The sequence below is a fragment of the Zootoca vivipara genome, chromosome 6, assembly GCF_963506605.1.
Source record: "Zootoca vivipara chromosome 6, rZooViv1.1, whole genome shotgun sequence".
Lineage (NCBI taxonomy): Eukaryota > Metazoa > Chordata > Lepidosauria > Squamata > Lacertidae > Zootoca > Zootoca vivipara.
The window spans coordinates 14,929,642-14,942,401 of record NC_083281.1 but is presented as its reverse complement, the minus strand read 5'-3'; the positions used below and the strand labels follow the sequence as shown (position 1 = coordinate 14,942,401).

The 12,760-nt window shown below is 48.8% G+C and overlaps 1 protein-coding gene across 1 annotated transcript; it reads left to right on the top strand.

Annotated features, from left to right (window-relative positions):
* Positions 1 to 155: 155 nt before the first annotated feature.
* MED29 (mediator complex subunit 29) lies at positions 156 to 8,438 on the top strand. Its single transcript, XM_035117366.2, has 4 exons — positions 156 to 454; positions 5,076 to 5,134; positions 5,242 to 5,326; positions 6,741 to 8,438. Exons 1-4 carry the CDS (start codon positions 200 to 202, stop codon positions 6,966 to 6,968), a joined length of 627 nt encoding a protein of 208 aa, XP_034973257.2. The 5' UTR covers positions 156 to 199; the 3' UTR covers positions 6,969 to 8,438.
* Positions 8,439 to 12,760: the final 4,322 nt, after the last annotated feature.

Here is a 12,760-nt window from a genome sequence, read left to right as displayed (position 1 = left end):
GCAGGTCGGGAAATGGAGTCCTGGCCGCAATGCACTGTGGGGTACATAAGAGCCCGCAACGGCCAATCAGATTTTTCAGGCGAAATACATGCCGGGATCCTCCCCGCCGGCGCCGGCGCCTCCTCCTGCTCCCGCGATGCATGCCGGGAGAGGTAGTTGAGACGAACTACAGAACCGAGCGCGCTGAGGGGGAGGCAAGATGGCGGCGCCTCAGCAGCCGCCTCAACCGCAGCCGGCGCAGCTGACGCTCCTGCAGGCGCAGGTGGGGCCACCCCCCGGCAGCGCCGCGGCGGCGGTAGGTGGGCACCCCGGCTCGGCGCAGGCCGCGGCGGGAGCGGCTTCTTTAACGGTCGCCCAGGCTCCCGGCGGGCTCCAACCTCCCGCGCAGGCGCAGGACTTCGACCCGGTGCAGCGCTTTCGCCTCCTGCTGCCGCAGCTCAAAGAAAGCCTGCAGGTGAGGGGCGGGGGGCGGGGCCTGATGGCCAAGAGAAAGGGGAGGGGCTGCTGGGCCGTTTCCGTGGAGACGGAGGGACGGAGTTCGGGGAAAGGGCGGGGGAAAGGGGGGCAGAGCTTAAGCTCTGTGTGTTTACTTAGGTGGGCTTCTAGTCCTTTTTCCAGTCTTCTGTATCTTTGGCGGTGGCTTCTTCTTTCTGCAGGGATGGGATGGTCTTGGCCTAGCATCCACTCTCACATACAGGAGTCAAGTTTTTCGCTCTCTGAGTCCAGCACAATTAAGTCCTGTACCTTTCAAAATCATAGCTTCTGTGTTTTTTTTAAACAAAAATCATTTTGAACAGTCTCTTCAAATCTTTATATGTCACTTCCCAGTGACAGGTTTGTTTATTGTGGTGTGTTTATTTATTATTTTTACTATTCTTATTAATTTATTAAATTTATATGCCTAGCCAGCAGGACCAGTGGTCAGGGATGATGGGAGTTGTCATCCAACAACAGCTGGGACTCCCAAGTTTGAGAAGCACTGTGCTAGAGTTTAGTCTGGGTGAGGGGAGCCCTGTGGCCCTCCAGGTATTGGTGAGCTACAACTCCCACCATCTGCACCCATTGAATGTGCCCTCTAAGGGCTGATGCAAGTTCCCCTCAACTCATTTAGTCCTCGGTGTGCCCCATGCATTAAGCTTTTTCAACATTTAAATCCCCTTCCAAAGGCTGCTTGCCATCTCATTCTTTGCTCATACTCTGTGGGTAAGATTTTAGAGCGAGAGCAGATAAGAGAGTAAATCTAGACCAGGAGTAGGCAACCTGACGCCCGTGGGCTGGATGCAGCCCAATCACCTTCACAATCCGGCCCACGGACAGACCGGGAATCAGCATGTTTTTACATGAGTAGAATGTGCCCTTTTATTTAAAATACATCTCTGGGTTATTTGTGTGGCATAGGAATTTGTTCATATTTTTTTCCAAAATATAGTCCGGCCCACCACATGGCCTGAGGGACGGTGGACCGGCCCATGGCTGAAAAAGGTTGCTGACCTCTGATCTAGACAATTAAAAGAGAGAGAGAAACCTAGCATTAATCTAGCCATATGCATTTATTTATTTATTTATTTATTTATTTATATATACCCTGTTTCTCATATTTTAAGGCATCCCCATAAAATAAGCCATAGCAGGATTTTTAAGCATTCGAGGAATATAAGCCATACCCCGAAAATAAGACATAGTGATAGGAGCAGCAGCAATGCCGGCCGCGGCAGGAGGAGGAGGAAAAAAATAAGACATCCCTTGAAAATAAGCCATAGTGTGTTTTTTTGAGGAAAAAATAAATATAAGACATGTCTTATAATATGAGAAACACGGTAACATTCCTACCCAGCTCTTCTTCAGCTTTGCTTGAGTGGCTTACATGCAGCAAAATGGCTTATAATCTAAGAACAAAATACGGCGCACAAGGGGGAAGGGGCAGGGAGGGAAAAGGAAAAAAGCAAACTCAGGCTTAATCAGCTCTTATCACAGCCACCTGGCACAGTTCAGGGGGCAAGGAGGTGCCTGATGGAGCCAGGGTTTTGGCAAAGCTTGTGGAGTGAGCCTTCTGCTTCCTCCTCTTACTCCCACTGAGGCAGCCTGATGGCTGTGCTGTATCTGAAATAGCTGTTGGTTTGTTTAGATTTTTTGAAAAATATGACAGGCTGTAGATACATTATTATAATTATTACATTTATATCCCACTGTTGCTCCAGCTGGCACACATACTTCTCCCCATTTCATCCTCACAACAACCCTGTGAGGTTGTCTTCTTCTTTGGAGATCCCTCATAGCCAAATAAGATTGTCTTCCATAAACACGGTTTTAACAATGAGTCCGTAAGTGACTGTGGAGGCCAATTTTGGATCCACACATCCTTCCACAGTGGGACATTGGTCTCTGGTGTGGATTTGCCAAGTGCGCCTTCCTCTTAGCACGTTTCTCCCTTGCGCCCTGAGTTCGAGTGTCTTCAAAGCCCATGACACCTTTGGTAAAGGCTGTTCTCCAACTGGAGCGCTCGCAGGCCCGTGTTTCCCAATTATCAGTGTTTATACTACATTTTTTAAGATTTGCCTTGGGAGTGTCTTTAAACCTCTTTTGTTGATCACCAGCATTACACTTTCCATTTTTAAGTTTGGAATAGAGTAGTTGCTTTGGAAGACGATCATCAGGCATCCGCACAACATGACCAGTCCAACGAAGTTCATGTTGAAGAATCATTGCTTTGACACTCGTGATCCTTGCTTCTTCCAGTTCGCCTGTCTTCCCAAGTGATGTGTCAAATTTTTCGGAGACACCTCTTAGGCTAGCCTGAGAGGGGCAGTGACTGGCCCAAGGTCACTCCCGGTCATCTTCATTGCATAGTGGGGGATTTGAGCCCTCTCCTGAGTCCATCACACCACACTGGTTCTTTAAATATGGGGCAAGTAGGGCAGCATGAAATACAATGGCCCTTTCGGAAGCTGTTGTGAACTGATAGCCTTGCGAGGCCCTTCAATTCTCCCTCCCCAGGTCCAAAGCCAACTTCCTACATCTGCTCTGCCAGACTGCTTGACCTCGGCTGCAGAGCAGCTAGCAACCCACTTTTGAGAAATCACAGCTCTAGCCCTTAGGCATCACTCCCCTCTTGCTCCTCCTGCCTCCCCTGCTCTGGTCTCTCTTGCACATGCCTCCCTTCCCTTTCTGTTTCGCAAATGTGTGGTTTTGTTTTTTGCTTTGTTTTTCCCGGATAGCCCTTTGCCGAGTCAGACTTTTTATTTTTATTTTTATCCCCGCGTTTTGAAACAACTCTTGACTCTTTCCGAAAGAATGAAGCGTCAGTCCTTGGCCCAAATATATGAATTGCTGAAGCGGTAACTTTTACCTTCCCTTCCTTCGGTCTGTGTGGTGCGGGGGCGAAGAGAGCACAAACAGGGGTCCCGTGGTGGGATGGGAAATGGATGCTTCACCAGCCCCAGGGCTCGTGTCCAAGGCTTCTGGTAAATGAATCAGCATGGCAGGATGAGCCCCCGGGTCTGGGTGGGGGGGCACCTTTATCCCTGTGTCAATATCCCTAGAACGAATGGAGCTGAAACGGAACAGACTTCTGCTTGGACCCGGAGGCGTTGGCAGGCAGGTTTCCAGGATCTGGTGGTTTTTTGTGTGTTTTGTTTTGATACCATCGAGCTTGCCCTCGCGTTTCCTGACCTTGCGAGGTCCTGGAAACGAAACCACAGCTCTCGGAATCGCTGCTTGCTCCCAGCCAGCTATTTCTGACTCGCTGTGGCCTTGGGGTAGAATTTAATGTGCCCTGGGGCTCAGTTTCTGTGGAACATACTAGGAAGCTGCGCAATAATAAAAAGCTTTCCTTTTAAAAAATCATTTTTATTTGATTTTACAAATATAAATTTATAGCCATACCAAATACACATCCTTATAAAGAGATTACTGTACTCTGAATCTCGAGATTTCCCCCCATCCCCTCCATGGGTACCATTGTCAGCATTTTCAACTGCATATTATTTCATAATCTATATTTTATATCTATCCATATTGTCCATAGTATTTGTTACATTACAAGTGAGATTAAAATCCTGCTCACATTTTCATCCGCTTACAGTGGTCTCCCAAATAAATTATAAACTTTTCCCAGTGTAGTCTAACAGCTTACTTTGCCATTCCTCTCTGGTGAGAACTCTTTCTTCTTTCCATCTCTGGGCTAGTCGCATCCATGCTGCTGTTGTCCCATACCTATAATAAAAAGATTTCCAAAAGGAATAAGCTAGTGCCCAAATGAAAGGAGGGGGGAGGACAACTGGCTTGGCAGCAGGGCTTGCCAAAAGGATTGGGCAGGGAGGTGGTCTTAGTAGATTGCACACTTAGCATGAACCAACACTGTGATGCAGCAGCGATAAAAAGCAAATGCAATTCTCGGCTGCATCAGCAGAAGTCTAGTGTCCAGATTAATGGGTGTCCTACTGTATTTTAATATTGTGAACTGCCCTGAGATCTATGGAAGAAGGGCAGTACAATATACAGATTAGGTTACTAATAATAAACTCAACACACTGCTCTATTCTGCTCTTGTTTGACCCTACCTGGGAGTCCAGTGGTGCTGCTGAGAACCTGTGACCCTCCAGATGTTGCTGGACTACAACTCCCATCCCCCCATGCCATTGGCCATGCTGGGTGTTGGGGGTCCAGCCAAAATAGCCACTCTTTGTTCCGATAAACACCCTCTCAGGCTGCTGTCACAGGGCCACTGAGCAGGTGGCTAGGCCACAGCCTTAATTCATTCCCAGTTAACAGTTTGGTTATCTAACCGTCTTGATTCCCAGCGTCACAGAGCCGCTGAGAAGTTGCCAGGCAAACTGCCCTTTCAAGCCCAGATCAGGCGTTTTGTCTTGAAAATGTGCTTGTTTGCTTCATGCTGAAGCCAAAAGTTTGCATCGTTTTAAGAAATCGGCAGCATATGGTATATTGATATTTGCACACTTGGCCAGGCTCCAGAGGGGTGTGCATGTGGGTCTTTGGCAGATGTGCCCTCTCTTCCTGCCACTGCTCCCCCGATTTGTAAGCCAATATACTGTACTCTCTGCCTCTTCCATTTGCAGAGCTTGATGAAAGTGGCTGCCCAGAACTTCATCCAGAACACCAACATTGACAGCGGACAGTGAGTTTTTGCCCCTACCCCCTTGCCCTGCTTCTTCCTCCCCTCCCCTCCCCTCCTCACCCCCTCCCCTCAATGCAAATCAAAGATTGGCTTTCCTTCCCTTCCAGGAAAAGCAACGACGGCCCCGTGCAGAGAGTGGACAAGAGCCTCGAGGAATTCTATGCCTTGTGTGACCAGCTGGAGTTGTGCCTGGTGAGTGTCCCAAGAGTTTCCCATACTGGCAGCAGGATCAGGCCTTATGAAATGCTCCCTCCTTTTTATTCTGCACGCCATATCATTAATTGGCGAGATTCACCGCCGCAGGTTCAGTTGCTCGGGAGCACTGAAAGACAAACAAACAGGCACGTACAAAGCAAAGGTCAGTCAGTAAGAGATTAACCCCCAAATTCACAGCTGGGCAGCATCTTCATTAGGACCAACCCCAAAGCCAGAAAATAGTGAGCAGGCTTTCCAAGTCCTCCAGTACTCTTTCATCAGGCAAAGAAGCAGCAGGGTTGGGAGTGGGGCGCAAAAATCTGGCTGTGAAGTCTGGATTTGGCTCCAAGATGGGAGACGGAATCCATCTTTGCTTGGTGCTGCAGGTTGCAACTTGGATTTATTTATTTTGTGCAGATTTGTTTCGATGTAAATTCAGAAGCGCAAATAAACCCCACAATTGAGGTTACAAAACAGAGGAGCCGGGCAGAGGTGGTGTTTTTCAAATAAACAGAGAGCAGATAAAAGTAGCAAAAATAAAGAGCAGCAAGAAACATCATGAAGGCCCAGGAGAGTTTTGCATATCTGCATTGGGCACATACGAAATAAGATCCCATAAGCGACGTAAAAGTGTTGTGGGATCTTCATACCCTTAGAAACGCACAATGTGCAATTTGTTTTCTCTGCAGCTGCCAGAGTACATATTCTTGTACTGCAACAAGAGGTTTTATTTCCTGTGGTGCCTTCCATTTCTGGGCCAAAGAGGTCCTCGTTGCAGCCACATTAAGAAGTTTCTTAGGTTGGAAAGCTGCTGTTTGTCTGCCCCACAAATTTAATTGCATTGGAGGGGGTTGGACTAGATGACATTTGGGGGCATTCCTAACACTACAACTCTCTGATTCAAAAGGGAAAGTTGTGGGGAGGCTTGAATGGGGAATGTGTTTATTTATTTTTTCCTAAATGTCGGGGGGGGGGGCATTCCCACCATAAGTGGGGAAATGTCCCCCTGCTCCTGCAGCTGCACCAATATCCCTGTGGGGTATTTGATGCCATCTGAGATAGCTGCCCAGGAGTGCGATGCTCTTCCCCATTTTTTGAAAACTTAAAAGCCTGGCTGTTCTCCAGATATTTTCTCACAGTCCAAATGAAGCCCACGGTCCCTGGTTAGACAGAGAGACTGATTGGCTGCTATTACCCTTGAGTACTAAATGGGTCCTCCATATACAAAGGCAGTCTACCCCTGGGTAGCAGGTGCCCGGGACTAGCATCAAGGAGAAACACCTTGCTCTGCCTTACCGCTTGGGTCACCGTTTCGGGGAGAAAGGATGCTGGATTAGTCGGCCCTTCAGCCCAATCCAGCGAGGCCAAGTTCCTAACTCTCTCTCTTTCCGATCTGCCTCCCCTTCCTCAGCGCCTGGCCTACGAGTGCCTCTCCCAGAGCTTTGACAGCGCCAAGCACTCCCCGACCCTCGTGCCGACAGCCACCAAGCCGGACGCGGTCCAGGCAGAGAGCCTGCCCTACACCCAGTACCTCAGCATGATCAAGTCCCAGATCTCTTGCGCCAAAGACATCCACAATGCCCTTCTGGAGTGTTCCAACAAGATCACAGGAAAGGCCCCCTCCCAGGGCGTACTTTAGGGCCGCCTGCAAGCTGTTCCTGCAGGACGTTTTGGTTGGAACCGCTGGGCGAGTCAGTTCCCAGCATGACCAGAAGGAGGCAGTCCTGTCAACACAGACAGACAAGGAGCAGGGAGCTTCATTGTCCTCCCTCCTCTGCTCCCTTCCTTCTGCCCAGGTCTAGACGTGAGTCTTCTGTGGCGTTCAGGTTCCCGACAGGACTTGTCTCCATCTGGGTCCGTGTTGGTTTCACATCTTCCACAACTTCTAACCGAAACACTAGGAGCTCAACTCAGATGCACAGAAATCTTTTCGCTTACAAACAGTTCTCTTGTCAGAGAAGGATGCTGTGGAAGTACGACAAATTAAAATTCTCCTGATCTATCAGGCCTCACGATCTGCAGGTCTTTCTTGGAGCTGGCCAGTCAATATTTTTGCTCCCTTTTTTCCCCTTTCGGGAGAGAGAGGCTTGAGGACCACCCATAAGAAGCAAACCTGCCAGCCTAACCCCCCCACAATTCTGCAGGTTCCTTAGCCAAACCTTTCTGCCTGCTATAGCGGTGTCCTCTCCGCACAGAAACCCCTCCTCTAAATCTTACACCTTGACATTTTTCTGTAAGATGAGCCTGTGCGAATGTGTGTGTAAGTTTGTAGATTTATCAAATGCATAATTCTGCAAAGGAGACTTCCTGGAACCCTGTGCAGGCCTCCTGCCTGTGGATTTTCCTTCCCTAATGAATACAAAATGAGAAATCTGACCCAGTAGTCTTAGGTCAACCTGGGCAGGCTGTCTCTACCCTGCCGTCCATAAATTGGGTGCCCCTGGCAGGATAAAAAATTTTCTTGCGGAAGAAGAGACCCTGCAAGCAAGTCTTCACACACCTCACACCATGAATCCAGGAAGGAACGCAATCTTATCTGGTTCTTATCTCTGCGTTCTCTCTGCTCATCATTTTGTTTTTTCTGCCCTGGGGGAGTGTGTCCTTTTCCATCTCTCGTTGGTTTTGCTCCCTGTTTTCATGCAATAAGGATAATTTGCCACTGCAGAGAAGACCTGACCTGTCCCCTGTTGTGGAAGACTCTCAGTTGTGGAAGACTCTCAGGGTGCCGGACTTTAGGCTGCAGTCCTCCACAGGTTTACCTGGGCGTAAGTCCTGCTGGGTTTAGTGGGACTTCCTTCTGAGTTGACGCTTCTGCGCTAGCAGTCCTGCTTTGAAGAACCACTGGCAGAAAAGGAGTAAGCTTGCCAGAACCAGCTTACATTCCATTGATTTCAGTGGGCCTACTCTAAGTAAGACTAGGTCTGGATCCAACCCATTAACCTTTTCAAAGAGCTTTGTTTCCTTCTACGCTGCCAGACTTGGGGACCAAGGCAATGCAGTTTTCTTACTTTGTACAGCAGTAAAGGATTCCTTTGTGATTCCCCCCGCCCCCCAAAAATCCATTCTGTTCCTAATAATTAAAAAAAAGTGTTCATTTTGCTTCTCTTAATTCCCAACTCGGTTGCTTTCGTTTAGCAGGGGAACCCGTGGAACTCTGGGCATTTCTCAACAAGACTGAGAGCAGGTTTCTCGATCGAGAACCAGCGTGGCATAGTGGTTAGAGCGTTGGGCTCGGATCTGGGAGACCAGGGTTCAAAGATAATCACAACACTGGGTCAGAATGGGGTATATGTGGTGTACTGGGCGTTGGGGAGGGGTAGTACCTCTGGTGGGGTCATGCTCCTTCTGGAGTAGTTTGATCACCTTTGGTAGCCACCCTGCACTCAGACCTCACCTGCGGCTCCTGGAAGCTGCAACAGTGGCCACAGACCAGGAACAGTTTTGACCAGCCGGCTCAACCAGGTGAGGGCAGCCGATGGGTCTCAAATCCTCAGTGAGTTACGGAATTCCCCTACATACGAAAGACAAGCTCCGGCAGATTGAGTGGATGAGACCAGTTGTGAGTCCAACTGCCAAGAAGGTGGTTTCTGCATGTGCTGCAGAGGGACGTGAGGGGCAGGTGGGGCTCGTCCACCTGAGAAGGTAGCCCATGCCCATCTAGGAGAAGGAAAGCTCTGATCCTAAACCTTCACTGCCTTGGGGGGGGGGGTCATCTGGGCAGCCCAATACCTCCCTACACAGTGCCCAAGCTTGCGCCCCGAGGAGATCACTTCAGTGATGCTAACACAGCCGTTTGACTTCACCCCCAGAGGCGCGCACTCTTGTCTCTTGAGACAGGTGCCCTCATAGGACGAAACCAAACTGCATTTATCTCTCTTGTGTTACGTTTCCAGCAGCAAATGGCTGGGATATACCCACCCACCACTGAAGTTCACAAGCAGCCTTCCATCTGGTAGACTGCTGCAGTCCAAGGAGGTTCCATTTAGCTGCTGTGTCCGATGTTTTCTTCTGAAGCAGTAAAAAGAGACAGAGAGAGAGAGAGAGAGAAGGGGAGTTCCAAGCCCTACATCCCTGACACATTTCTGTTCCCAAACCTCAACTAACTCAGTCTATCAATAAAAAAAATTATTTGTATCTGAAGAAGTGTGCATGCACACAAAAGCTTATACCCAGAACAAACTTAGTTTGTCTCTGATTTTTTTTAAAAATATATTTCAACTGTGCCACACAGACACGGCTACCTACCTGAATCAAGTCTATCAATGGCTGCGAGCCGCAATAGCTGTGCTCTGCCTCCACAGCCCGAGGCAGCAATGGTTCTGATTGCCAGTTGCTAGAAGCCGCAGGAGGGGAGAGGGCTCTTGCCCTTGGATCCTGCTTGCAGGTTTCCCACCATGATGAGATCAAGAGACTGGCCTTAGATGGGTCACTGGCCTGATAGGGCAGCAAGACCCTTCTTTCACAACCTCCAGGTCCTGAGGCAGTCTATCTAGATCCCTAGATTCTTAAGGGTGCTTGGCCACTGTGAGAACAGGATGCAGGACTAGGTGGGCCATGGCCTGATCCAGCAGGCTCTTATGTTCTTATGGAACCTCCAGGTCTAGAGGCAGTCTATCTGAAGTTCTTAGAGGTATTTGGCAAGGGAGGGAGGGAGAGAGGTGGGAAGGGAAGTTCCAAGCCCCACATCCCTTGTTACACATCAAGGTCACATTTCTGTTCCCAAACCTCAACTTCTTACATTCTAATGGGACCTCCAGGTCCAGAGGCAGTCTATCTGAACTTGTAAGTTCTTAGAGGTATTTGGCCATGGGGGGAAGAGGATGCTGGACTTCCAGCAGGCTTCTCTGCTGTTCTGTGCTCTTACTGCCCCACCCAGTCCATCCTCGAGCTACCCAGGAGGAAGGTTTTGCAATAGTTTTTTTCCAGGCAGGCAGAGCAAGAAGGGGACGTTCAGTCCCGGGAGCTGTGGCCGGAAAAGCAGCTGTTGCATCACAACTGGATGATCCTCTCTCTCTTTATATATATATATTTCAAGCCTCTTGCTGCTAAGGGACAAAATCGTCCAGCCTGCCAAGCCGTCTCCTGGGTCCTTCCCCCTGGGTGCAATGATGTCTCATTCCTCCACCCACCGACCTCACACCCTTCTGCACCACCAACACCCGTCTCTTGCCGGGGGTTGCAGAGGAAACCGCAAGAGAACAGCCTGTCCCCAAACGGCTCGGGCTGCACCTCTTCAGCCTGCTCCCTGGCCTCCCCTTTCGAGCATGTTGGGCCTGCGAGCCAAAAGCGCCTGTGAGCTATTGGAAAAAGGCACCTCCTGCCAAGCCACAGGGGCAGAGCTGTGTCAGCAAGCAAGCCGAGGGCTGGAAAAAGCCTCGTTTGGGCTTTCCGACAGCTCATTCCCCAAACGGTGCCAAACGCGGCTTCCGAGATCGCCGGCCAGGTTGGCACGGTGGCAAAGGAGCCTGCCCAGATTAAAGCCTGCTGCCAATCCACCCTGGGGCAGTGGAGATGGTTTGGGATCTGCCATGATCAGTAATAAGACTGTTGTTCAGGAGCTAATCTTATTTTGCCTGTGCTGGGTCAGACCAAGGACCCATCTTGGTCCAGCATAGAACCGTAGAACTGGAAGGGTCCCAAGGGTCATCTAGTCCAACCCCCAGCCATGCAGGAATCTCGACTCAAGCATCCATGACAGATGACTTAAAAAAACCCTCCAAGGAAGGAGAGACCACCACCTCCCGAGGGAGACTGAGAATCTAAGCATCAGAGAAACTTCCCTGTTAGGGAGAGCTGAAAAACAATAATAATACCCTTCAACATTTCTCTGATGAAAACAGGGACGTCCTATTCCCTAATAATAATAGTAAATTATTTATTTATACCCTGCCATTCTGGGTAGCTTTCAGCATATATAAAGCAGATAATATAACATTAAATTAAACTTTTTTTATATTAAAAAAACCCTCTACAGGGCTGCCTTCAGGTGTCTTCTAAAGCTTGTATATTGATTTATTTCCTTGGCTCGCAGTCGCATAACTCCAGACCCTCCAAGATTTCTCCAATGAAAATAAGGATGCCCTAAGGAAAAGCATGACATTCTGGGATCAAATCAGAAACCAGGGTGGTTTTTCTGTGAATCCAGGACTGTCCCTGGAAAATAGGGACACTTGGAGGGTCTGCGTCTTGTGTGCAGTTTTGTAAGCGAGCCCCGTGCAAATACAGCAACGTCCTTGTGCGATGCACGCTTGTGTTGTGCTCAAAGTGTACGGTTCATTCAGCATCGGCCGTGCAGGTGCTTATCTTGTTGATATCCACCATCGGGACCTCAATAGTCTCAACGGCTACAGATATTGTCCTGTTTATTATTAACAGAAAAATGAGGCCACGCATTCCTTTTATATCCCGTGCAAAGTTCAGTCCTAGTCTGTGACTGAGCAGGTCTTGAAGGATTCTGGGAAATAAAAGAGGCTTGATTGCCCTGGAGGATTCTGGGAAGTGAACCTGGCACACGGACCAGGCTGTCCTAGAAACAGGCTGCTGTCCCCTCTTGACCTGAAGGGGGCAGTGCTGAGCTGGTTGTGTTTCATGTGTGTGTGTGTGTGTGTGTGTGTGTGTGTCTTTGTGTTCTTCTCAATGATCTTGCTTTGCATCTTGTGAGAGGTTCAGAGGAGAGTCTCCTTTTCCTCACACATAAGTCTCCTTTACAAATATGCCCACACACTCCTCCCATCACCAGCAGAGAACTTCCAGCTGGAGGCACTTGGAATAATACAATTTCTTCGGTTTATTTTGAGCCTCAATAACACATGCTCCTTTTCGGGTATGCAATTCCCAGAAAAGCGGCTCGTAAATCAGCTGGTTTTCTGCAAGGCTGAGCTCCAATCTGTAGCGTAGGCTATGTATTTATTTCTCCCAGTTATTTAGTCTGGGGACAAGCTCTCACAGTGCGAAGCCTGGAGAGAAATCTCTTTTAAGTTTGCATAGAGATATTTTTCTCCGTGCTCACAATCCAGTGGGATCACGGTTAGCAACCATCAATAGCCATTTCATCTAATCCTCTTTAAAAGCCATCCATCCCAGTTGGTGGCCATTTCTTTGTTTACTTATTAAATTTATATACTGCTGTTCATTACCAGATCTCCGGGGGGGGGGGGTGTTTCACGGAATGAAATACAAGATAAAAAAACACAAGTAGATAATGAAAGCAAAAAAACAACAAAACAGTAACCCAACCCTTCCCACAGACACATTTAAAAGACTCTCTAGGATATTAACCGGCCAAAGGCCTGGTTGCCACCTTGTGGCAGTGAGTTCCATGGTTTAACTCTGTCCTGCATGAAAAAATCCTTCCTGAGTTTTCCGATGCTCATTGGATGTTCACAAGTTCTAGTGTCCTGTGGGGGGGGGGGGAGAGACTTTTATCTGCTC